General features: G+C 40.3%; 1 protein-coding gene across 1 annotated transcript in view; it reads right to left on the bottom strand.

The window, feature by feature from the left end:
- The window catches only part of LOC137180786 (receptor-type tyrosine-protein phosphatase T-like), a 129,127-nt gene extending 103,948 nt beyond the window's left edge, over nt 1-25,179 (bottom strand). The window contains exons 1-4 of the mRNA XM_067586034.1: nt 24,649-25,179; nt 22,959-23,074; nt 19,334-19,508; nt 1,377-1,670 (exon numbers count right to left, since the gene is read on the bottom strand). Of these exons, the coding sequence (XP_067442135.1) occupies nt 1,377-1,670; nt 19,334-19,508; nt 22,959-23,074; nt 24,649-24,763 (700 nt within the window). The 5' untranslated portion in view covers nt 24,764-25,179. The remainder of the gene's footprint in view (nt 1-1,376; nt 1,671-19,333; nt 19,509-22,958; nt 23,075-24,648) is intronic.
- Between the last annotated feature and the right edge of the window lie 729 nt (nt 25,180-25,908).

The following is a 25,908-nucleotide window of genomic DNA, read 5'->3' as shown; positions in this document are numbered from 1 at the left end:
GACACATAACCACAACCGCAGACGAATCAAATTCCCATTCCAATTAAATTAAAGCACCTGACAATGTAATCCTCCAAAGTTCTGACATATTCTTACTTGTAACACAAACAACATAGCCCCTAGAGACACACAAACACGCTAGCTACACTGTCTTACAGGCACAACTAAAATATCTAAAAAAAATCATACAAAATACAGCAGGGAAGCAGCACTATTTCCTTCTCTGTCTCCACTGTGAATCAAAGGTTAGATGCAGTTTGAGGAGAATTACTTTACAGACCAGCACCTTCACTTTCCACCATTTCTATCCTTTCTCTACTCTCCATATCCCCCTTTTTTCTTATTCCCTCCATCTCTAATCCTCTCTCTCAAAAAAAATCACTTCCAAAGGCTTTAGTCTCCTATCTTTGCATCTGCAAAAAGCTCTTGAGAAAAATGGTCAAGTGAGAGTAACAAAGAGAAGGTGGAATATAGTAAAAGACAGGAAAAAGGGAGAAAAAGAAACAAAGAGATGGAGGAGGAGGAGAGGAGAATGAGTGCACAAAGAGGGAAATGTGAAAGTAAAGAACAGAAGGAGAAAGGAGCCAGGAAGAAGAGGAAGTGAAGAGACAAGAAGGAAGAGAAAACAATTACAGAAAAGGAGAGAAAAACAGAAGAAAAAGAAAGGAAGTGGTGGCTTCCTGCTGGATTAACTAGTTCACACACACACATGTAGAAACACACACACACACGGTCACAAAAAGGCCGTCAGAGATCTGATGGGCTGTCACTTTATCACATGAACTGCCACTCGTTGTGTCCTTAACACCCCCGCTGGGATCCTCATTATCGGCCATGATTGCCCCCACCTAACCTCCCTCACCTTCTCCTCCTCCTCCTCCTCCCTCCCTCCTCCTCTTCCAGCCCCCGCACTCCACCTCTCCTTCAACTCTGGGGCACCTTCTTAACATCCCAATTACCATCATCTTTGATTTGTGCTCTTGTTCCCAAGAAGAATTAATTGGAAACATTTTTTTGCTGCTTTTCCCCTCTTTTTTCGGTTCTTCTTATTTTGCTCCTGTTACGTTTCCTCTCTCCGTAAATAAATCGGATGACTGTCATTACTACAATCACCTGATATCAATATTCTATTTGATGAGTGAGTTGAATATTCATTTCATACTTTCAGCATGATCATCTGCTCCACAATGCAGTCATCTTTCCCAACAACAGCAGCAAGACGAAAGAGAACCAAGCAACTATCAAAATTGATTTAAAAAGGTAAATAAAGGAAAGAACCGCAAAGGTAAAGGGAATTTTAAAAGCTGACACAAACTCTAGAAGAATAAAAGAAAGGAAAAAGAGAAAGAAAGAGGAATAAAGTTGGCATTACTCACCGGCACATTTGGTCCTGGTGACCAGCGGTGGCCCCGGGGGCCCCGTTCCTCCCTCCCCAGGTCTGGACAGCAGGACCTTGATCTCGTACTCCACATCTGGATCCAGATGCCAAAGTTTATAGGTGGGGGAGTCAACCACATGGGTCTCTGCCCAGTTCCCTGAAGTGGTGCGGTACTCTACCTCCTTCAGGATGATCGGCCCGTCACCGATGATGCTGTTGGCGTTGGGTTTGATCCAAAGGTAGGTGGCGCCGACGGCGAGAAGCTCGGGTGGAGCGATGGGGGTGGGTGGAGCTGTGAAACGGGAGAAGAGATGGTTAGATTAGTGTAGATTCAGATTGTTTTCTTCCTTTTTTTAATGCAACAAAATCAGAGAATATTTGATTAAAAAGGCAATAAAACATGTTGTTCCTGTTGAATCACGCAGTTCAGTCTCAGATCCAATCAGAAAATAAATACATCAGCATCTTTGACTGTAACTGTACCCCCACCACCTGAGCTTATTACTGTTAAATTAAAATGCATTACAGAATTCATCTTCCCTGAAAACTACATTAAAGTCCAATCAGCGGTAGCTAAGTGTGTAATACAATGAAAAAATGAATGAATGTTGAAGAACGTCCCCTCTTGGGGTGCTTAGTGTAATTTTCAAAACTAACACAATTTGAAATGCATAATTTCATTATGTGATGCTTTATGTACCACCTGTTTTCATGATATTTTCAGACCTCAGTTGGTTTCCACGGTACAAATAAGCGTAAACCTGATGACAGAAGTTTATAGGAGGTCGATATTTTCAAGTTTATTGGGATTTTCTGAAGATCTTGCACTCATGGTTGTATCTAAACCCAGTTTTACTTTCATCTGAGACTAAAGTTTTACATTAGACCCTCATAGACCCATTGAACTGTTAGTGTGCAAAATAAATAACTGTCAATGTGATCTAAGAATCAAGCGTACGCTGCCATCACAGCTAAATGGCTACAGAATGATGTAAACGTAAAGTGAAAGGAGACGCTTAACTCTTAGCTGCCACTAAAAGCTAAAGGAGACATTTAAGAGAGGAAATTCTTTACCTGTAGCACTAATCCATCATGTTGTTGACATGTTGGTGACAGCAACTTTGCCACTAGACTTTCACATTATGCTACTATAAAATAATGGCCTTCTGTCAAGCCTAAAAGCATAGGATGTTTTATTACTCTCCTTCTCTTTTTTTTTTTCGAAACCAAACTCTAGATGGCAGCTTCTTTTCAAAATGAGATATCAAACATCCAGATAAAGAGAGAGACCTCCATGAAATAATAAACAATGGTTAAAAATGCTCAAAAGCACAGAAAATAGAACTGGTTGAATTAAAGAGGAACATCAGAATTCACAAATACTGTATGAGGAGATAATACATTCTGTAAGAGGAACTGGTCCGAGGGTAAAAGTAGCTCAGGTGCTAGAGTGTGATGTCTGCTGAACCCCAAATACACAAGTGGACACTTATACTCTTCACTATTAGTGTATGAATGTGTGTGTGAGGGTAAATGTAAGGCTTTGTAAAGCCAGGACAAAAGCGCTATACTGTATGAATGTAGTCCATTGACCGTTATGTCAGTTAACAAAGATGAATATCTGCCAAAAGTTACATTTAACACTGTGCAACATGAACATTGTCTGCTGTACACTGATCAGCTAGGTGTAAATGAAACCCCTGCAGCCCATGCAAGGCTTTCTAACACTCTATATTCTCTTTAAACCAATGAGAAGCAGCCTAAACGGTATTAACTAACAGAGCCGTGTCATGACGCAGCAATCTAAATCTGCAACACACTCGGTTTAACAGCAACAGGAACAGATGGAAACAATGACAGTGAAATTAATTGGAGTTTATCTGTTAGTCATCAGACTGTGCCACTGAGAATCCTGCTCATCAGCATGAACTATGGTAATTATAACAGACAGCTCGTGCATCTCTGATGATCTCAGGATCAGCACCCTGGACAGCGGTCATGACACTATTTTCAGCATAATGATAAAGAAAAGATCTGCCTGAGCTGTACAGAAAACACATAACAGTTCTATACAGTGTGGACTGACCTCTTGATAATGTTGAACTTTTATCACAGCTGAAATAGTGTTATTTTAGATTAAGAAATGTTTTCTGTTTACCATGGCCTTATTGAGATGTAGACACATGCCCCTGCTAGAAAATAAAATAGCACAAGGAAAACATGACTCTATGTCATCTTTTAACAACATCAGGATGTCCTGGTGGCCTTCAAGTCCAATAATCTGACCATATAATCCCAACGTCCCCAGTTTGAACCTGCTTGGGAACCTTTGTCGCATGTCAACCCTTCTCTCTCTCCCCTCATTTATATTTACCTTTCTACTGTCACTCATTAAATAAAGGCAAACATGCACAAACAATACTCACACAGCTCTCAAGCAGGTAGAAATTAGCTAATTTTTTTCAAAATTCCATTTTCATGCTGGTCTTTTATACCAATTTTTAGCATCCTGTGCATTAGAAAAGATAATCTATTCTGTCAATTATTTTCCATTGCACTGTTGCAGATATAGACACGTTATTTTATGCCCCTGGTCAAAGCTACGGTGCTGTTTTCATTTTTAGCTTAAATTCACTTTAGCACAGTTCCATCTCTATTTTCACACACTCCAATGACCAACATGTACATGTACAGTATATAATTATCATATTAAAGTCAATATACTAACTAGCTAGTGCACTGTTACCAAGATAGCAAAAGAGCTTCAATGATGATGATTATATCGATTTGTTTGGGGGTTATGATGCTGAAAAAGAGGTTCATGCATGCACACCTTGGTAAAAAAACATTTTCAAAATTAACCTTCCAAAACAACTGCAACTAAAAGAATCATATTAAGATTGAGGTCTGGGGTCTTTTAATATTAATCTTTTTTTTTTTTACTGTGACAGGTGCTTTGTCAGTTGACAGCTGCGTTATGCTAGCAAAGAATAATGGCCCCTCTCCTCCTGGTGTCTAAAAGCAAAGTCCTGATCTCACTCTGCAAGTTTTTTTTTTTTTTTTTTACTTTCCTCAGGGCCCCAGTAGAATATGTATGGTGGCTGTGGGACCGATGAATCAACTGTCAGTCACCGCACACTCATACATCTCAACTATATGGAGTGTGTGTGTGTGTGTCTCTGAGTCTATGTGTGCCTTTGTGAGTGCAGGAGAGAGTGAAATATAATAAGCATATCTATGTATGTGTGAGAGTAGGTGTGTGTGTGTGTGTGTGTGTGTGTGTGTGTGTGTGTGTGTGTGTGTGTGTGTGTGTGTGTGTGTGTGCACTGCATGCATTTGAATGTGTTCCGTTCAAAATAAAATGCAGCTGTGTTCCCCTTCTTAACATTCATGAACCTTTGTTCTCGGGGTTTATTCATCACCAAGTGTGAAAAATGTTTATCTTCACAATTCAGAGAATCTCGGTCTCAAATGTTTTCAAAGAAGTATGAATGGTTTCCTTCAAAAAAAAAAAAAGAGAATTAAAAGAAATAGAGAGAACAAGAATAGAAATTATCCTCATCATCCTGAAATGCAAGAAGAACAATTTTGTCAACAAAGGCTTCAGTTATACTTAAAAGTGTAGTTTCCTTCTTTCATTGTATGTGTCGCATTTCCTAAACGTTTCATTTCTGTCTCAATAAAAGAGAACTTTTTCCAGGATACTCTTAAGAGTGATTAACTGGAGGCTGACAAAATGACAAAATTCTGATGCATGCGAGTTATAATTATAACTGAAGTTCAGGAACAAGACCACGCCCCTCTCTCTCACTAATTCAATCACCCGTGCATACCTATACAGACGTGTCCAACCCCTTCCTCTCCTGTTTGTCTCAGTTCTCCCCCGCAAACCCCATTTTTCTCCTCTCTCCCCTCTCAATGGGTGTCACAGTGGCTCACAGTGGTTTAGCACTTATGCCTCACAGCAAGAAGGTCCTGGGTTCAAACACTGGCTGTCCCAGGTCCTTTCTATGTGGAGTTTGCATGTTCTCCCCGTGTTCGTGTGGGTTTCCACCGGTTGCACCACCAAAGACATGCATGTTAGGGTTAATACTTCCGCATAAGTAATTTTTCTTGTCCTATTTTAGGAACCACAGGGGGATAACGAAGCAGAAAGCTCATCGAGACATGCCCCCCCACCCTGAATCTCGACCCCCGGCTTCATTGTGATTCCATTTGGTCCCCAGTCATCCCCACGCCATCGACCCCCTTCATCCCTCTCCTCGACCTCATCATCCCACCTTACACGACCCGAACCAGCCTTCAGCTCCCAGTCATCCCCCAGCAATCGACCGCCTTCATCCCTCTCCTCGACCCCCGATCAGCCCACCATACACTATCCCATCCGATCCTGGACCCTCACGACAATCCACATAAAACTATTTTTTATACTGTTCAAATGGTGCGGTCTTAGTTAGTGAAAAGAAGGGAATATTTAATAAACATGCAGATGTGTTTCTCAATCTGGAATATTTGGAAATCATTCAAAAAGCAACATAATTTACAAACTGTAGTTTATAGTAAATAGGCTCAAACATGCAAAATCCCTTTAACAGCAGCCTGTTAACTGTGTTTTACAACTGCCTTAACAGAGACTCGACTCTCCGTTAACATCATTTGTATTCAACAACTTCTCCTTATGTTACTCCACAGGAAGAAAGAGCAAGACCGCTCAATCACTTCCTCCCTCCGTCTGTTTCCTCCCACCATCCCTCCATCCCTCCCTCTGCCAGATCGTTTACAGCAGAGAGTTACAGAGGCCACCCAGTGACACACAACCTGGCACCCACGACGACATGAGGGGAGCACACATACACACACACGCACACACACACGGAAATATACGTTTGTTGGTTCAAAATAGACACAAATTCTTGCTCCTACTGCATGTATGTTAATACACCTACACAAAGAGGAGCCCATGCTTGTACACGTACAGAGAGATTCATGTATTTGCACACGAGGAATTGGAGTCTAGCAGCCCAGAAAGAAACACAATTATCTTTTAATATGTAAATAAACACACTTCTACTCATGAATATATTCTTCTGCACATACAGAGACACGCACACATGCATGATTAATGACTGTAAAATGACACACACATACACAAACACCCCGTCACATGGATACAGAAACAGCACACAGAATGCCAATCAACTACAGTTGGCCTTCATACGGTGATCCTAATGAAGTGTGAGAAGATGGTGGATGGAGGGATGAAAGGAGGAGGGAAGAAGAATGTAGGATGTTTGGGAGTAAGACAGGGTGAGGAGGGAGAGGAGGAGCAATGGATGAAAAGAGGGATGAATTACTGAAGACAAAATGAAAGGGAGTGGAGGGGATTTGGAAAAATAGCAACGAGAGTGAAGGCAGGAATGAACAGTCTATAGAAGGTGTGTTTTGTTTTTCTGTGTGGGTGTGTATATTTACATACATACAGTTTTTATTATTAAAAGAAAGAAAATATAATAATTGGTGTCAGAAATGCTCTTATTTTGTCTCAGCTGGCTGGAGAGATGTGTTGGTGTCTGTGTTTGATTGACAGCAGCTGACAGGTTGCCATAGCGTCAGTCTTCTGGCAAGAGTCATCCTCCTGCAGGATGTCATTTAGTCTCTGCAGAAGCCACACTCACACTGTGGTAAAAACAAGCAGTGCTCATGAAGTTTTAAAATGAGATACAGCAGGAGTACAATACTGTAACTGTGGGCCAATAAAGATTTCTGTGTATATGTACTGTATGTGTGTGTGTGTGTGTGTGTGTGTGTGTGTGTGTGTGTGTGTGCAGCAGGCACAGCCCTGTAAAGGTTTTATCTTGTGTATCTTGGGGCCTTGTTGTCTGAGGACGCATCGCACACTCAAAAGTGACCCGTGTTACTACACTCTGAGGGTACAAAGTGTATGGATCTACTTTTTACTACACTGTATTACAACCCTAGCATGGGTCATAATGTGTGTGTGTGTGTGTGTGTGTGTGTGTGTGTGTGTGTGTGTGTGTGTGTGTGTGCAGTAGAACAATAAGGGAAGAGAGAGAAAAGAGGGTACACATCTTGTCTTGTGTGTTTTTGAATGTGTGTGTATAATTACGTATATATTTAAGTGTGCTTTTCTGCGTATGTGTTTTTGTGTTTATTTTGATGGTGTGTGTGTGTGTGTGGATGCATGTTTCATCTTGTGTGTGTCTGAACAATATTGTTTATATGGGTTAGTTTTAGGGTTTTACTGTCTTTTTAGCATGTGTGTGTGTCCATGAATGTCCAGAAAAAGCCCAGCTGTTTGTGCACTTTGTTACTTTGACTTATGTTTTCTGAGCCACCTTCAGTAAGATGAAATGAATAAATAGATAAGAATCCCACTTGCAGCTGGTGAAGCATCCAGTTTGAATGATAAAATATGACTGAATTATGGAAAATGATCAGTCTGAATGATGAGTAGCGAGTGAAGATTTTCTTTTTAATGTACCAAACTGGTGATGACAAAACAACTGCTTCTCTTCTGCAGTCATGATGAAAGTACAGCAAGTTTGATGCTACATTCTCATCCAGCTGTGAATTTGGGGCACGATTGTAATTTCTCAATAACTAGTTGAGAAAACTTAAAAACTACAATGTGCATAAAGATGTATCTTACAATCATTAACAGAAAAAGACAATATCATCTAAATAGTAAAACAGCACAGGACCCAAAATAGATCCCTGTGGTGCTCCATAACCATCAGGAATTCTGGGGAGGGGATATTTTATGCCTTAAGAAGAAATGGCAGGTACTTTGAGTTCATGGTTGGTGCTCTTACTAACATGCCCCTACCCTTACACACAGATCTGTCTCTGAAACCAGGTACAGGAATCCTTTCCGAAAATAAAAGAGCTCTTAAAGTAAAAAAAAAAAAAAAAAGTTAAGTAAAAAATAAAGGATGATGCACTGCGGAGAGGCCAGGGAGACAGAGAATGAACAGAGAACTTATTTCAGAAAAAAGTTAGATAGATGATTGAACAAGATGCTGTAGCAGAAGACTGAACAAAAGTTAAAAGTGGAGACAGAGAGAGCACAAAGTCAGTAGTGGTTGTAATCAGGTCCTGCCGATCTAAATGGTTGTCATTTCATTTCACTGTCTGCTTCTCCTGACAGCCGGTGTAACAAACACGCACTTGTATAGTTTATATATTTAGAGAAAGAGAAGATAAAAAAAAAGCTAAAGCGAGAAAAAGAATGACGGAAAAAGGGTGAAGGAGTGAAGATTTAAGAGTAATAGTTGTGGTGTTGGTAATATTAAGTTTTTATCACCTCTCCACTGCTGGCAGTTTATAACCCGCCTTACTTATAGTGTACGTGTGTGTGTATGTTTGTGTTTGTTTGTTATGTGTGTTTATGGCAAATCCAAAAAGTGCTATCAAATCTATCTGAGCTCTGCCTTGTTCTCGGGAAGAGAGAAAGATTCAAAGACACAGAAAATGAAAAGTCTGTTTGTGTGTGTGTGTGTGTGTGTGTGTGTGTGTGTGTGTGTGTGTGTGTGAGAGAGAGAGAGAAAGAGAGAGAGGGGAGTGTGTGATAGAGATACAGAGGGCCTCAGCCCACCAGAGAGGAGAGGAAAGATATCGTCTGGGTGGCGGAAAAGATGGAAAAATCAGTTGCACTGAAAATGACATTTACTCCACCAAAATCTCTCTCTCTCCTGTTTCACCAGTGGAGAGTAGGAAGGCAAAACCGAACCGTACCAAACCAAACCGTTCACTACACAAACCACAGCCTGGTTTGCACATTTGAGCCAACAAAAGTTGTTAGGTTGTTGTGTGCATGCAGGACTCTCCCTTCACTTTCCTCATCCCCTTCCCTGGAGAGTAGCTGTCCAATGAACTGTCAGTATACCAGTGACAAGTCACGTAGGTGGAACTGGAGAGAAGGAAACGGAAGCTAAGAGTCAAGAATACAGTGTGGAGATGGCATGTGGAGGAGAAAACGTTTGAAGATGCACCATTATTTTTTACGTCAGCACTGTGGGAACATTTTGGATGCAGCGTTGACTGCAGTAGCGAGGGAGTGAATGTTGTCAGTAAAGGAGAGAGACTGTCTGTAAGCATTGCTTGACACATGTCAGGTATGCTAACGGTAATACATTCAACATAATGGTGCATCTACACCAGTGTCACCCAAACATATCCCTGGTTGGAACAAGGAAAGAGTCAGACTTGATTTGGTAATATTTTTCTTCTCACTAATGTGCAAAACAAACCAAAATAGTGACGGAAAAACTGCAACCAAACCAAACTTTTGGAACTCATAGACACATGTTGTCATACTGTTGATGGAGGCGTCAGATCAGAAAGTTCTTGTATGTGTTGTTAAGGAGTACATGGACCTATGACAGTTTATGTTATTTAATTTGAAGGACTTACAGGTGCACAGCTATAAAAAAGTGTGGTAGATCAAAGTTGAACCAGGACGTTGGGTGAAAATGTTATCATTTTTTCTTTAAAATAAGTTTGGATGACCCCCAGGTTTAATTAAAACATGTCCGATCGTCTGACCCTTCATGTTTCTTACCCTGTCTGACTTATTTATAGGGATGTCCACCTCTGTGAGAACAGTCTTATCATTACCAAATACAATGACTTGTAATAAACGTCAATCATTTCACAGTATGTGAAGACAAATGCCTCTTTTATGCTTCTATATGCAGTTTGAAAGTATCTTTAATTTCCCTAATGGTTGTGTTTGCAATGTATTTACCTCAACTGGACTGACTGATATGAATTACCATGTTTGAAATATGTCTCAAGATGTAAATTACCTTATTTTTCCTCCACTTTTCCCACATATTTGTACATTTTTCTCGCCTCTCTCCGTCTATCCCTGTATGTCGCTGTCTTATCAGTGAAACATTCTAGGTCTATTTCGCAGCTCCTTGAACTTAGCAGTTCATCTCACAAAGAACAGATAAGTTCACACACACACACACACACACACACACACACACACAGATCAGCATGACCCAACTCCGATACAATCAATCCAGCTCATCAAGTGTTAACGATAACCACCACATGCTGTGTGTTTAAGTGGAACAAATTTATATTGGATATGTAGTCAAAATCATGTTTGTCAGAAATGAAAAAAAAAATCATTCAATATTTCTAGAATACAAAGCACCCAGTCGGTAAGGTGTTGTCATTTGATCAACCAACAGCTTGCATTACTGACTATGTTTTTGAAAAAAGGACCGTAATTATGTAAATTACAGTTCTATTTTGTAAGAGTCGGTGTCACTTGTAACCTCTAATTTTGAGGGAAAACACTGCAGATGAGTCATTTTCTATATCTTCCAAATATCGATATGCAGAGGTTCCCTGACTGTGGAGCTAAAACATCCAGTCTGTCCAACGCTCTGCTCATGTGGACATTTAAGATATCATATTATTAGAAAATGCAGCATGTAGGAAAGAAAGAGTAAGAAACAAACTCATTTTATGTTCAATAACATCAACTTTAGAACTCTGAATCATGAAATCATACTTTTTTTGTTCACAATCTGTCCTTAAATTGCGTTTTTATAGCAATCGGCACTCAGATTTTCAATGATTCAAGATTCAATTTTGATCAAAAAAACTGTTTGGCTTAAATGAAACTTGATGGAGAAGATTCCTGTGTGTGTGCATTCCTCCTACCTAACACGCCTGTGACCTGAAGGCTCAACCCTGCGTGCTGCAGATTTAATATGAGGATGTTCCTACTTCACTCTCATGAATGCGTTCTGTTTCACTGCCTGAGGAGAGCAGCTCTGACTCACCAAACAAACGACCTGTTGACTTCCCCTCGCGCTGTCTTCCCTGTCTCCTGGCTTTGTTGACGTGTGGAAGGTGAAGGATGGAAAAGTTCTTTACAAAGTTACAAACCCCCCTCGGAGTTGTTTTGGTGGTACAAACTAAACTGGAACTCAAGTCCAACTACTGTATCTCAACTGTTTCTTAGGTTCATTGCATCCGAAGCTCTTACTCACATCCTCTTCCTTCATCTGACCTAATCAAACCAAATTAATTCTTTCTTTCTTTTCCTTTTTGTGCGATCTCTCGGTGTTATTTGCCAGCTCAGAACAGACTTTTATATAAACACATTACTCTTTGAGTCCTAAAGATTGAGTCATTTCAGTATGCTGGGTGTGTGTGTGTGTGTGTGTGTGTGTGTATACCTGTGAGTAACACACTTCATACTCCCTCAGGCACACACACATTCACACTTTTCACACTTTCACAAAGAATGCTTTAATCAAAGGACTCACAGCACGACACAGCTTCAATCTATCACAGAGGACAGACTAGAGGGAGGGAGAGAGAAAGAAAGAAAGAGAGAGAAAGAAAGAAAAGTTGGGGGCAAATTGAATGTATTTTACACCCGGGGGGAGCGAAGAATCATGGGAAATAAGATCTGATTCCCCATTCCTCATAGAAACTCACTGTGGACAGACACCTGCTGCCTCAGCACACACACACACACACACAACAACAACAACAACAAAAACAGAACAACAAATGCAGATGCACAAAAGCACAACAAACACAAATTAACACCGACTTCTAATACACAATCATGTGCACACACACAAACAGGACACACACACAGACCCAATCTGCACTCAGAGCCATCTGAGTCCACTTCTACACAGAATAATCACACTGTCTTCAAATCTAACGAGCCTCCGATTCCTCAAACATGCTGTTCAGACAGCTGCACACATGTCCGGTTAGGTTTAGACACAAAAACCACTTCGTTAAGGTTAGAGAAAGATCACGGTTTGGGTTAAAACGATCGCTTGAAACATGGTGTGGGTTAAAGTTACAACCACCTTAAAGTTAGGCAACCTACATCATCATGGCAACAGTAAACACCATGACAATCATAGTTACAGTTTTAAAAAATCTGTACTGATTCACGGTTGTCTCCTGCAACTAAATCCACTTTCTGCCATCTATCCATCCAACCCGCCACCTCTGATTATGGAAATTTGTCACCTTACACTGTAGACATCAGTGTGCTTCAATGACAAATCAAAATGAGTTGTAAAATAGGCTTGTACACCCTGGTTTTGTTGGTTCAGCTTCAAAGAACCCTGGTGTAATTCCTTCCATTCTTCCAGTTTGAACAGCTGTAGATGCTGCGTGTTTGGCACCGACCAAAACCACCACCTAAGACGACTTTAGCACAGACTTGTGATGTGAGTTAATAATACTGTGGATGTGTCAGAATGTGTATTGGCAGTCTTATTATTCATTTTTAGTTCTTTCTTAATGTGAGATGCAAAGCTGTTGTCCTCAAACTACAGCAGAGACAGTAGCCTGAAGCATCTTATTTAGAGCTTGTTATGTTATTTCACCTTGATGTCAGTATCTGACCAGGTAACCAGATGAGGATTACAATGCAACAGTGTCTAATTTTTCCATAGAAACCGACCCACGAGTGTGAACGCAGCCTTTGATTTTAAGCTTATTTCCCCAAATCTGCAAGATCGTGTCACATATCCACATCGTTCCTGTCAACGTGTTCTCGACTAAGATGGTAAACTTCTACCTGCTCGCTTACCGAGAGCTGCTGAGGATAAAAACGCCAGTGAGAAGTTTAAACTCACCGATAGAGAAGGTGGTAGAAGTTGAGAGAAATAGAGGAGAAAGACATTGATCCTCTTAGTGTCACTAAAATATTCTGGAGCGTTAATGAAATGAGAATTAGTCTGAAATCTGTCAGCTTCACTGGTGTGAAACAGCAGCAGGACACTCGTACCGGACGCGTCTATCCTCCTCGCTCTGTTTTACATTTTTTGGCATTAGCTGCTTTTATCCACGTGAACGTGCAGCGAGTGAGCAGGTTGGAGTTCGTTGATGATCTGGCTAGTGACAGAAACAGCTGATTGGATTGAACCTGTCGGCTTTGGCTTCTCTACCTTCTCTGGCTTCCACTGGTGTTATTGCAGAGATTTATTCATAATCATCTTCCTTCCTATCTTGCCTCCTTTTTACTTCCTGTTTTCTCCATCCTTCCCTTCTATTTCCTCACTTCCCCTCTGCTCACCCTTCCTGTTGTTACACACTTTTTATTTCATCTCTCTTCTTGTCTTTTGGTTTCTACTTGTCACCTCCTCTCTGCTCCCCCTCTGACCCTCTCTCTACTTCCTCTCATCCTCCTTTTTCTCACCTCCAGTACTCATTTTCCTTCACTCTTCATACCTTTTCATACATTACTCATATTTCTCTTCAGAAATTCTGTGTGAAGTGTCCACCCTCTCTCCCTCTCTCTCTCTCTCTGTCTCTCCCTCTCTCTCTCTCACACACACACATGCAGGCCGATGCACATGAAAGAGCAATGGACATGGAATACCAACAATATGACAAACCGCCTCGTATACACAACACAACAGATGCACACACACACAACACAAACACACAAACACACACACACATCCCCTAAGGCAAGCCCTGAGGACCTGGTTAAAGAGATAGGTGGAGTGTACACTGTATGGGTGTTTGCTTCCCTTCATAATAACACACATGCGCCCGCACATACACACTCCCCGATAAAATGTGGATTTCTCATCAGGGAGCAAATCTTTACAGAACTTGTATGAAACTTGTTTTATTGATCTGATCTTGTGTATATCTATGTGCCATCAATTAATAAAATATTCCACAGTGTCTAACTCCTCCGTTAAGGAGAGTGGCGGAGTTTGACGTCTTGTGTGTGTGCCTTTTCCCAAAGTTTGACATCTCATTTCGGAATACAACTCCTCGCTTGGAAGTCAAACATACTTTTTCGAGCAGTATTTCAGTGAAGGAGTTCAGCGGGCTTCCACACAGATCTGACACATAGGGCTGAGCTGTCCACTCTCCTATTGATTTCCTTATCAAGAAACAGACACATAGAAGATGCCGGGAATGAGCTTTGGGCAACAGAAAGCTCTACGGATACACACACACACAAACGTTGTAAGACACACACACACACACAGACACTTACACACTGCGGTGGCACTGTTGGGTCTAATTCTTGGACTACAATCAGCTTTATGACCACCCAGGGAGACTTAGAAAGATATAGCAGTATTCCTGGGGAACTCATACACACACACACACACATAGACACACACACACACTCCACATGGTGTCCACAGGGCACTGGCTGACAGTGGCTCTCCTAGATCTCTGCTACGCCCCACTGAGTCTTATCTCTGACAGACAGAACACATACACACACACAAATGCTGATACCCAAATGCCCATACACAACACAAACACACACACACACACGAATGCAGATACACATCCCGAATACAGCCAACATTCATACTTCCCCGAGACACAGACATGTCAGCATGAGGGGTTTGCTCACTCTCTGACACACACACACACACACACACACACACACACACACACACAAGCACAGCCGGGGGTATGGTTGAGACCTTGTTGCCCTGGGGCTTTGACCGCATCTGTTCGACAAGAGCCATACAAATGAGAAACGCACAGGAGCAGAGAAAAACATCTGTGTGTGTGTGTGTGTGAGTGATTGCACGAATGTTTCTGCATCTGTGGGTATCTCGTTGGGAAAATGTGTGTGTGTGTGTGTGTGTGTGTGTGTGTGTGTGTGTGTGTGTGTGTGCGTGAGCTTTGTGCAGACTGCCATTTTCACTAACATGTTCTTCAAGGACATCCTTTATTGTCTGATCAAATCGGACACAATGTGTGTCTGCGTGTGTGTGTGTGTGTGTGTAAGAAATGTCAGTGGATACATGTCAGACTTCTCAAACTAAAAAAGCTCCTCTATTCTCAAGTTGCTTTTACTCTCCTCTTTTTTTTTGTTAGTTATCCTTTTATTTCCTTTTTATGCTCGCAGATCATTCTTATTCTCCCATTTACTCCTGTAAAAGTGATATTTTTTCTCATGAGAGTGAGATCTCAATATCTGTTGGTGCCATTAATGCAAAGATATGTCTTTTTTTAAAGGGGAGGGAGGAAGAAAGGGAGGGAGGGAGGGGGGTTGTGTTGATGACAAATCGCTGCCGCTGCATTTTTTTTTTCTTTCTTCAACATATATTAACTCAAAGGGAGGTGTGAAGTGAGGCAGAGGTGTGAAGATGGAGAGAATGAAGACGTGAGGGGATGAGGACAGAAGGGACGCTGGATGATGGAAAGATGAGAGTAGAGCTGTGAAGTGAGCTTTGAGCAGACTGGGTTTAATACGCCATCCTTTCTGCATCTTTCCCCCCCCAAGTCTTTCTGATCTTTTTGACATCTGCACAAGTGAAAGTGGAAATAGTGTTTTGATTCTACTGTGGTTTCCTCCAGTATATGAAGAAATCATTAAAAACAACTAACGAGGATACTTGTGGTGATCCACCCACTGTGGTATTTGTTATCTTTACATTGTTTAATAGTTGATTATGTCTGTATAAAGCTTTTTTTTTTAAATTCAGGTATTCATATTCATATTTTTCCCCCAATAAGGTTTATTTTCACCGAGATTGTCCCATTTTTCTATAAACAAAACCTTCAGAATCATTTGAAAGATGCTGCATGTAGTGGTTTTTCGTAAATATATCCTATTACTTTTAAACAAGTAGTATTCTATTGAGGTATTGATGGTTTTTAATATGCTAGATTCAGCTGTCTATTTTATGTCAGCATGGAGGACATCATGTTTGGCCAGCCAGCAGTGTCGTTTAACAGATTAACATGCCTGAACAGGTGGGACACACACAAACACACACACACACGCATGCATGCACAAGCATACACAGCACACACACACACACACAGTGAGAGATCACTGTAACTGTAATATAAGAAGCATCTCTCTCTCTCCAGATTCCCCTGGTCACACCTGGCTGAACAACACACTAATTAACCCCCGATTTCACTTAGCGGCCCGGGAGAACACACACAGAAATTAATTTGGACACACAATAACCGTGACATCTCATGAGTTAAAACACAAATGAAATGGCATTCGGATACACACACCCAGAGACAAATTAAGCCGCACACAGATGATCCCACCACACATGAATGAATAGAATGAAAAAAAAAACTCACAAATACACAAATGTACAAATCAAGGACAATAACACATATACACAAATTCGGCATCACACACTACACACACACAAAGGGCTTGAGGGGAGGAGTGCTCATGTGTGTGTGTGTGTGTGTGTGTGTGTGTAGTATTGCTAGTCTCTCTTGTTCACTATGTTGGCATGGACTGTTCCCCTGGCACAATGCATGGCTGACAGCACCTGAGCTTCTCACACACACACACACACACACACACATATATATATATAGAGAGGACAGACGTGGAAAAATATGCACGCCAGAAGACACATTCTGCAGGGTAAGCAACACACACACACACACACACATTTGGACATTCTCAGGAGTACAGTCTGTGTGTTCTGCTAACAGATGGTAATGACAGTTTCATTCCCTGGACTATCATCTAATCAAAACAGCACACTCACACAAACACACAAACATACACACACACACACACACGCACACACACACACACACTCCTGTATCCCTTCAGATTAAAACATCCTTCACACACTAAATAAGGTTAACAGCATAATTCATAACAAATATGCACTGAGAACATAATTTAGGCCAGTGTGCTCTACATTTAAATGTATTTCAGTGATGCAATTTAAATTCCATTAAAAAACAAACACGGTTCAGTCCCCCTTGCACCACATGAAGATATTTTATATGCTTAATAGAAATAGAAATAAACATAATTTCTTACATTTTATCTTACAGTAAAGACGTGAGCGTTTTACTACTAAAAAAGCACAAATTCACAGCAACTAACCACTGATACATGGCGATACCATAATACAAGCTAAATGTAGTCCTACAGCATGTACATTATGATGTTATGTCAATCCAAATGTAGTCAAATCGATTGAAAACACCTTCATTTTGTGGCTGAAGCTAAATTTGTCACTCAACACAGTTGACACTCAGTAAAGTGTCGGTGGGTATATTATACTGTAATTCCTCAAAACTATTTATTTTGTTTATGCATCTGTCTCCAAGTTATACATTTGGGTTGAGGAGCAACGCAGAATGTAAATATCGAGTGACCAAGTATAAAATAGATTTACAGTGACTGAGCACATGTGGCTAACACTTTAGCATACACTATCATAACACTGCAGCATACCTTATCTAGAGTAGGCTCAGTGGTAACACATTAACATACAACAGCGGACCAGTTCTAACTCTTTAGCATACACTGTGTGAGTCATAGCGGACTGATGCTAACCTTTCAGCAAACACGATAGCAGGCAAGGTGCACTTTAGTATATACGTTTAGTAATTATAAGCTGTCAAACTCAATGTTGAGAGAAGATTAATGATGGAAAATGAAATCACTTTTCTTTTTTATCCTCAAATTGAGTAAAGTTCATGAGCTGAAGACAAAGATGGATAAAGACAGAGAGTCCAAATCACAGAGAGCAACAGAGGAGAGGCTGGGAGCAAAGTAGAGGAATGTAATTACGTCTGACAACATCAGATAGTAGCAATGCTATAATTTCATCAAAGGCTTTACAACAACATTATCCAACCTTCTCAGTGCATTAATATCCTTCTCAGCAGGACAGCGCTGTATTTTCCTGTTGTTCACATGAACTATGGGAGGGAGAGTGGGAAGGTAAAATCACAAAGATTCCTTCATATTTTATGCCGCGTAGTGTGAGCGTGAGCCCAGAGCTGAGCAGATTGCATTAGAGGATTTGAATGTCTTCACCGAGGGGATATGTAGGGCAGCAAAGATAAATACGAGAGGGACAGAGGGAACAGGAGGTGAGGAGGGGTGAAGGGAGAGCCATAAAGAAGAGGCAAGAAAGGACAAGCAGGGAAGAGAGAAGTGGAGCAAAGATTTTTTTTGTATTTATAATTAATATAAGTGTAGCTTTTGATTAGTAGTAGTCAAATTACTGTATGTTTTAACCACTTAAATCCAAATGCTCCCATTATATTTTAGCTTAAGTAGTTTTCGAGTGAGATAAAACATTTTTCAACAGTGTATGGCAACACCATGTATTCTCTGCTTGTTCCTGCACTTCAGTAAAACTTGACAGTACTTACTGTGTGAAATATGAATATACTACACTGTGTTTTTTATGCTATCCCATTACATCACATGGAAAATTGATTACTTGTGTAACATTATATACATATTTCTGTTTTGGTATTTTTAGAATCTCAATTAGAATTTAAAATGGAGTAGTCTACTCTGGGATTAAACACTTCTTCCACACAAGAATATGATGGTGGACCAACCATAAGGGTGTAAAGTAATGGATTGAACTGCTCTACTGCTATATTCATCCTCCGTCCTCACACACCTGTGCAGTCTTTGTGACTGGTGACAATCCTGACAGACATAATTAACACATTGAAATTAGGTGACTAGGAAGAAATTGAAGCCTCTAAAAATACTATGGTAGTATGCTCAAAATTTAAAGAGATAAACTAAGTAGTTTGTATTTCAAAAATTGAGAGAATGGGAGAGAACATGAGGCGCTGAAACACAGAAAGAAAATGAACTGAAGGACTGACAGAGACAAACAGAAATGGAGTGAAAGAGAGCTCTTTGTGAGTTCTAGTCACTACTCTGAAGTCTGTTCAGTATTCTGTCCTCAGCATTCTCACAGCACTAATGAGCAACAGCTAAACACACACACACACACACTACCCATGTTTGTTTCTCACTTCATTTCTACATTAAAGAAGTTGTCCCACTTCACTTCATCCACACTGAACAACCCATTTAAATTCACAGCAAATACTCTGCTCTTAAATGACTGGTAGTTTGCCTTAAACTTGTAGTTTTTGTTTAACATAAACAAGAACAACAGCAGAACGTACCTTTAACAATGAGGTCGGCATAGTTGGACACCCCTGACCCGCCGTCTGATCGGATGACGCAGCGGTAGCGGCTGGTACTGCGCTGCGATGTGTCGCCAACGCTGACGGTCGCGGAGAAGCGTCTGTGGTTCACCACCCTGGTCACCATCAACGCTGTGTCCTTACCGTTCCACTGCTGCATGATGGTAAACATAACACCAGAGCAAGGCGAGTTTATTTGTGTAGCACGTTTCAACAACAAGGCAATTCAAAGTGTTTTACATAAAACATAAAAGGCATCAAAATAGAATGTAAAAGCAACATGAGGTGATATGAAAAGACATTTAAATACAATTAGAAAAGTGTTAAATTGGAAATAAGAATGAGCTAAAATAGAATAAGACAGGTTAAACAGGAGAGTAAAAGTTACAGTGCAGTGTGTCTAAGTAAAGGCTGGTTATGTAAACGTGTGTGTCGTCTGCATAATATTTAACATATTTTGTTGTTTTCAATAATCTGAGCTAGTACAAGTATGTAGAACAGATGAACAGAAGAGGCCCCAGAATGGAGCCTTGGGGAACTCCGCATGTCATTTTTGTCCGCTCAGATTTGTAATTACCTATAGACACAAAGGATTCAAACCGGTTTAGTTCTGTGCCAGAAAGTCCCACCCAGTTTTCCAGTCTGTCTATTAATATGTTGTTGTTGACTGTGTCGAATGCAGCACTGAGGCCCAGTAATACTAAGTAATACTGAAATTCTGCCACTGTCTGTGTTTAATTGGATGTCATTGAAGACCTTAACAAGAGCAGTCTCATTGCTGTGATGTGGTTGAAATCCTGACTGGAAGACATCAAAACAGGCTTTTCAATGATTTTACTTAAAAACAGGAGGTTTGATATGGGCCTATTAATCTAATTGTTCATTAGAAACGTGTCTAGATTGTTCTTTTTTAACATTGGCTTTATGACTACAGTTTTCAGGGCCTGTGGGAAGACAGCTGTGGAAGACCTGAGGCCATGCAATTTGAATTTTTGGAAAAGCCTGTTGGCAGAATATCAAGGCAGCAGGAGGAGGATTTTACATGTTGTATAATGTGGTCCAAGTTTTTGTGGTTGATAGGATCACATTGTGTCATACTATTTGAACTGATTTTAAATGGACACAGGAACAACACATATCCTGTACCTGATATGGAGGCACTGACTGCTTGTCTAATATTCTGAATTTTTGTGAATAGAAGTTCGGGGGCTACTGACACAGGAGGGTTTGTTAGCCTTTCAACCGTAACAAACAAGATTATTATTGTTTTAGGTGATGATATAAAGGGTATTGAAGGGATGTTTCGAAACCAGAAATTCAGTTTACTCTTTGTTGTCATTGAAAATCTATTGGTGCCAGAAAATCCAAATTCGGGGAAATGTGAAAAGTGGTGTTTGCTGCTTGAATGTTCCACCACAGCTTAATGTAATAGGCTGAAACATCTGTCAGTCAACTGAACATACACTGATATCTTGAGAAATGCATTTGAAGAAGTGAAATTAACTCTTGAGTCTCTAAGTTCTTTCGGAAAAAAATACTGACTTAGATTTTTTTTAGGAGAAATTGAGGCTCTTTTCATTTTTTAGAAAAGAGCTTTATTGGTGCCAGAATATAGCTCCCATTAGTTGCAATTAGCAAAACTGCATTTTCACATTGGCTTCAATATTCAGGAGTGGTGGTTTCCATCACGAGGTCTGATTAAAAATAATAGTGTAACCCTAGCTATTGACTACTCTCACAGCTTCTGAAATATTTTTAGCTGTTTGTCTCAAAAACTATTAATTTATGTTACTGTATGTATATTACAGTTATGACCCCATATTGATATCAGAGGCCCGGCAGGAAACCGAAGCATTCTGAATTAAGCAGGTCATGGAATCTAAAAAGCGTACTGCTGACACTTTCTACTTGTAAATCATCCCCACATCTCCAGATTCAATCTTCTTTTACTACTGTTGTATTGTCTGCCAATTTGGAGCAACATGCTTTCCCCAACAGACCACCAGTGAGGAGGGTCACTTCTCTCTTCATTGCAAATGTCATTACCGTACACAGCAGCGCTCTCAGTGGTATACATCCATGTGCTGTGAAGACATGCAAGCTCGCCAGTGCACATAGATGTAAACTAGAATGAGTACATACTGTAGGCATGGACACACATAACATACACACACACACACACATTTGTCACTTGTACAGAGATGGAGTCATTGGTGCGAAGCAGAACAAGGACTTTTAATCAGTTCTGAAATAGAGCTGAGAAAGCTGGGGATGTTTGCCACATTGTACTTTCTTTCAATAAAATGGCATAAATAAATCATAATTGCATTTGCTATACTGGGCTTTTATCAGGAGTGCATTAAAATTGTATAATACCCCACATAAAAATCTGGTCACTGTACTAAATCAATGCCTAGGGTATAATAATCTGCAGGTAGCCATGACAACAGCTCATCTACTTAACTCTCATTGGTGAAACATACCTAACTGACCTAACCAGTTACTAACTTACTACTAGGGATGTGCAGAGATCCCAGTATTTGCATTTGTACCTGTATTTGTTGAAGCAGCAGAACTATTTGTATCTGTATTTGTATTCGAATAAAAGTGGAAAGAGGCTTAAAAATCCTGTTTTTGTTTTTATGACACTTTTGATTTTAGAAAATTAAAGTGTTATAATAAGAATTCATGAATAAACTACCTTACAAAGGGTTTTAAACTGCAGTCTCCCAGATCATAGACAACTGCGCTGATTACTGAGCTAAAACTTTACTCATCGCCTCTTTGCAGACAGACCTCTAACTATTTATACACCCATAACACAGAGACAGCGCAGTGTGTAACATGTAGGGAGGAACTTCAAAGGCAATTATTGCTTTGCATATTTCATTTACTGCCTATTTTTTTATCACCTAACTTTGTGGAAAGGAGAAGGGGAACAACAGGTTATTGAGAGTCCGTTGGGAGCACTTTGCTTGTGTCAGTAGCTCAGCTTTATCTCTGGCGAACACCCCCAACAAATAACTTTTAAAATATTTGTATGAAACAAATATTCATATAAAACCCACTATTTGTGCTTTGCCGAATAATGTATTTGTATTCGGGCACACCCCTACTTTCTACATTCAAACTTTTAAAAATGTATGACAGATAAAGCATATATTTTTGCCGGGGGTAAGTGACCATGGTATGAGAGCCATAAAACACACTGAGGTGTCCTAAAAAATAATGGACTCAATAGAGGAAACTGCAATTTCCCTTGTGGAATTCTTCACCTCCATCTCATCCCACACTTTGACATATGTGGACAACTTATTGGTTTTTTTTGTTGGTGTATGATATTTTTTATTAGATTTGCTGATATAAATACTACTTACTATACCATTTCATAGATGAACATACAACATTCTACACTGGGATATGCCAAAATGCAGCGTTACATTCAACATGCTGCATATTTAACAAAATACACTGAAAATCTGTTATTCCAGTTTTTTAATAGTTGGACATTTATGGCTTTCTGACCCTCCTTTACACAAGTTCTGCATGTACATGTCCTGCTGATGTCAGTCATGCACATATTTACAGATATGAAGGTACTAACCTGTAGCCAGAGTTTATCATGCTGGGACCATTTCCCTCCTGCAGTACACTGAAACGTAGCGTTCTGACCCACGTTCACCTCCACATTCTGCAGACGCAGGAAGTGAGGCGCTTTACCTGCAACACACACACACACACAGCGAACAGACACCGTGTAAACATTTAGGTAGAATATTCTGTGAAGCTAAGGGAGATAAACAAGCACCCACACACAGACAGTTGGTGCACTCCATCAAGTTTTTCATGTGAATTTGTTTTGTTGGAAACATCTAATGTATTTGTCTGGGGAAAAAACAGTACAGAATCCAGGCCATATGTGCTCAAGCTATTAAAATCGGGAATCTACAATGCAACCAATAATAATTTCCACTACTTCTACATTTTGTTAGTGCATGAGATTACAGTTACATAAAAGAAGGATTAGTTGATACTTAAAAAACATCCCCAGGTTAAATTAATCTTGTCTGAACAGGTCTTTGAACTAATAAAAGTTTTGTAATCACGTATTTGACCAATCGGCTGCCACTTAAAGATGCATTCTTGCTCTTCTAATAGCAGATGCCGCTGGTAAGGAACAACACTTGTGGGGGAAAAGCTCACAACGATTGTATTCCTGTTCAAACGCGGCTTAATTTTGTTGTGCTGACTGAGGCAGAGAGACTCATGGGATGGCGAGGAGACAGATGAGCGGGCAGACAGCGAGACAGACGTCGGTTGACTTTGGCCTGGCATTGAGACCAGCCTGCGACTGGTTAATTTCATTTTGACTGTCTGCAGACAGAGATAAGCCTAACGGAGTATGCATCGATCATTTAACAATGATAATTCGCCCCGACGCTAATGGTCAGGTTGAGGATGGTTTGATTCTTTAGGAAGGGTATTCTTTATTTGTATATTCGTTTTTCTCCGAGCTTAATTTACATTATCTTACTAGATTTTTATTTTCTAGTTTATCTTCTTTCTTCCACTGTGAATACCTTTATTTTCTTCCTCTTGCTTCCTACCATTGACTCACCAACTTTGACTTATTTGATTAGTGACATGGCAAAGATGAGCTAAGTGTTTTGTGCCAGTCATGAGATAGAAAGAAGTTACAAAAACATTTTATCTAAAAAAAAAGTGTAGAAGGGATACGAAAGACTAACTGTATTGGCTTCTAAAATTCTCCCAAATTAAAACAGATGTACTACCATGCATTACAACTTCTCTTTTTTCACCCTACAGTTGCTCAGATCCTCATTATCTAGGAGTAATAACACCGTTTTGTTGTATAATGTCAGTAAAATTGAATTGAACTGCACCGAATGAATCTGAAACTCATTACTTGATGTTTAAAATGCTACACGTCGTGCCAATAAGAAGGACCGTGAGAATGTGAAAGAGTAATACACAGAGAGAGGTAAGTAGGCCACAGGGTGCAGCAGTGAGAGGCCTGGAGTTTTGTGAAGCAAAGTGCTTCTGTCAGATATGAGTGATGAAGACCCTGAGTTTGGACCTTCTTCCTGGCTCTCTGCAATCTGTCTGCAATCCTCACAATCTGTCCTTTACACGGTGTTTGTGTGTGTGTGTGTGTGTGCGTGTGTGTGAGTGTGAGATAGCTTGAAAACAGATGATGCTCAGTGGGGCTACAGTTGTGCAGGGTCAACCATTATGAGACACACACACACACACACACTCAAACAGTTACTTACGACAGGGGTGAGCCAGAACTCGTATGTCGTCGATGGCGATGAAACCTGGATGGCCTTGGACCGAAACTGCTTCGAATATTACCTGAGAGGGAATTGAGGAAGAAGGGAATGACATAGGGAAGGAAAGAAAGAAAGAAAGAGAGGATGAGGTTGAGCCACACTCCAAAAAAAAAACTTATTTTCTCCCACAAACTGCAACATCTTGAAGCCCCTGCAAAGCTCATATGGAAACCCTAGGGGAATTTTCCACAAAAAAGTCAGCAACTATTCCTCTTTTTGCCTCATCCCTTCATCCTTCTGTCTCTGTCCTTATGCCAACCACATAAGCAGTTCCTCCTCCTCCTTCTCCTTCATCTTTTCCCCTCTTTCATTTTCTCTTTAAATGAGATTGCTCTTTCTCTTCTCTTCTTCCATCCTCGATCTCTCCATCTTTATGTATTTCACCTCTCTCTATGCTCTCTTTTATTTCCCCTTTTCTTGTAATTCTCCATCTCTCTCCCCATCACATCACTCCCTCTTTCTCTGTTTTAACATTTTTCTCTACCACAGACTTTACACACACACTCTCAAGAGTGACAGGCAGTCAGCAGGGCTGTCAAGGGGCCATGCACTTCTGACCCACACATATATAGTCATACAAAAACACACTGCATGCACACACACACACACACACACATATATATATACACCTCTGTGCTGTACTTGTCAGGATCCTCAACAGTATACGCCGTGACTCAGCCTGAATACTAAAGACTTCTGGGAAGACTTTACTCTGTTCCTTTCTCTCAACAAATAAATCCTCCTCCTCTCCAGATGTAGTTTTCATTCTCATTCTTCAGGCTCCGGATCAAAGTGACATGCATGTCAGTTTTCTAGAAATCAAAGACACTGGTTTATCTTTGGATGAGTTTCATGATCACTTGGGTACCAATTTAAAACCTGATGAAACTTCACCGTGTCAGTTTAATTTATACTGCAAATCTTTGTTTGAAATTCAGATTTTCTTTGCTCCCGTGTCTTAAGAGCTAACATACATATTTGAAAGCAACTCATTAAATTTTTATAAACAGACTTCATCTTAATTTGTAGCAGCAAAATAAAAGACATTAACACAGAAGTCTTTCATCTACTTGGTTTTGTATGTGAGTGTCTTTTTGTATGATACTTAAAGATGGAGCCACACACTGTCCTGGTCCCACTTGGGCACATTTCTAGCAATCCTTCTACATACTTGCTGATGACAATGCATTCACTCTAATT

The sequence above is a fragment of the Thunnus thynnus genome, chromosome 4 (assembly GCF_963924715.1).
Source record: "Thunnus thynnus chromosome 4, fThuThy2.1, whole genome shotgun sequence".
Taxonomy (NCBI): Eukaryota; Metazoa; Chordata; class Actinopteri; order Scombriformes; family Scombridae; genus Thunnus; species Thunnus thynnus.
The sequence above is the reverse complement of the archived record's forward strand: the minus strand, read 5'-3'. Positions and strand labels throughout refer to the sequence as shown.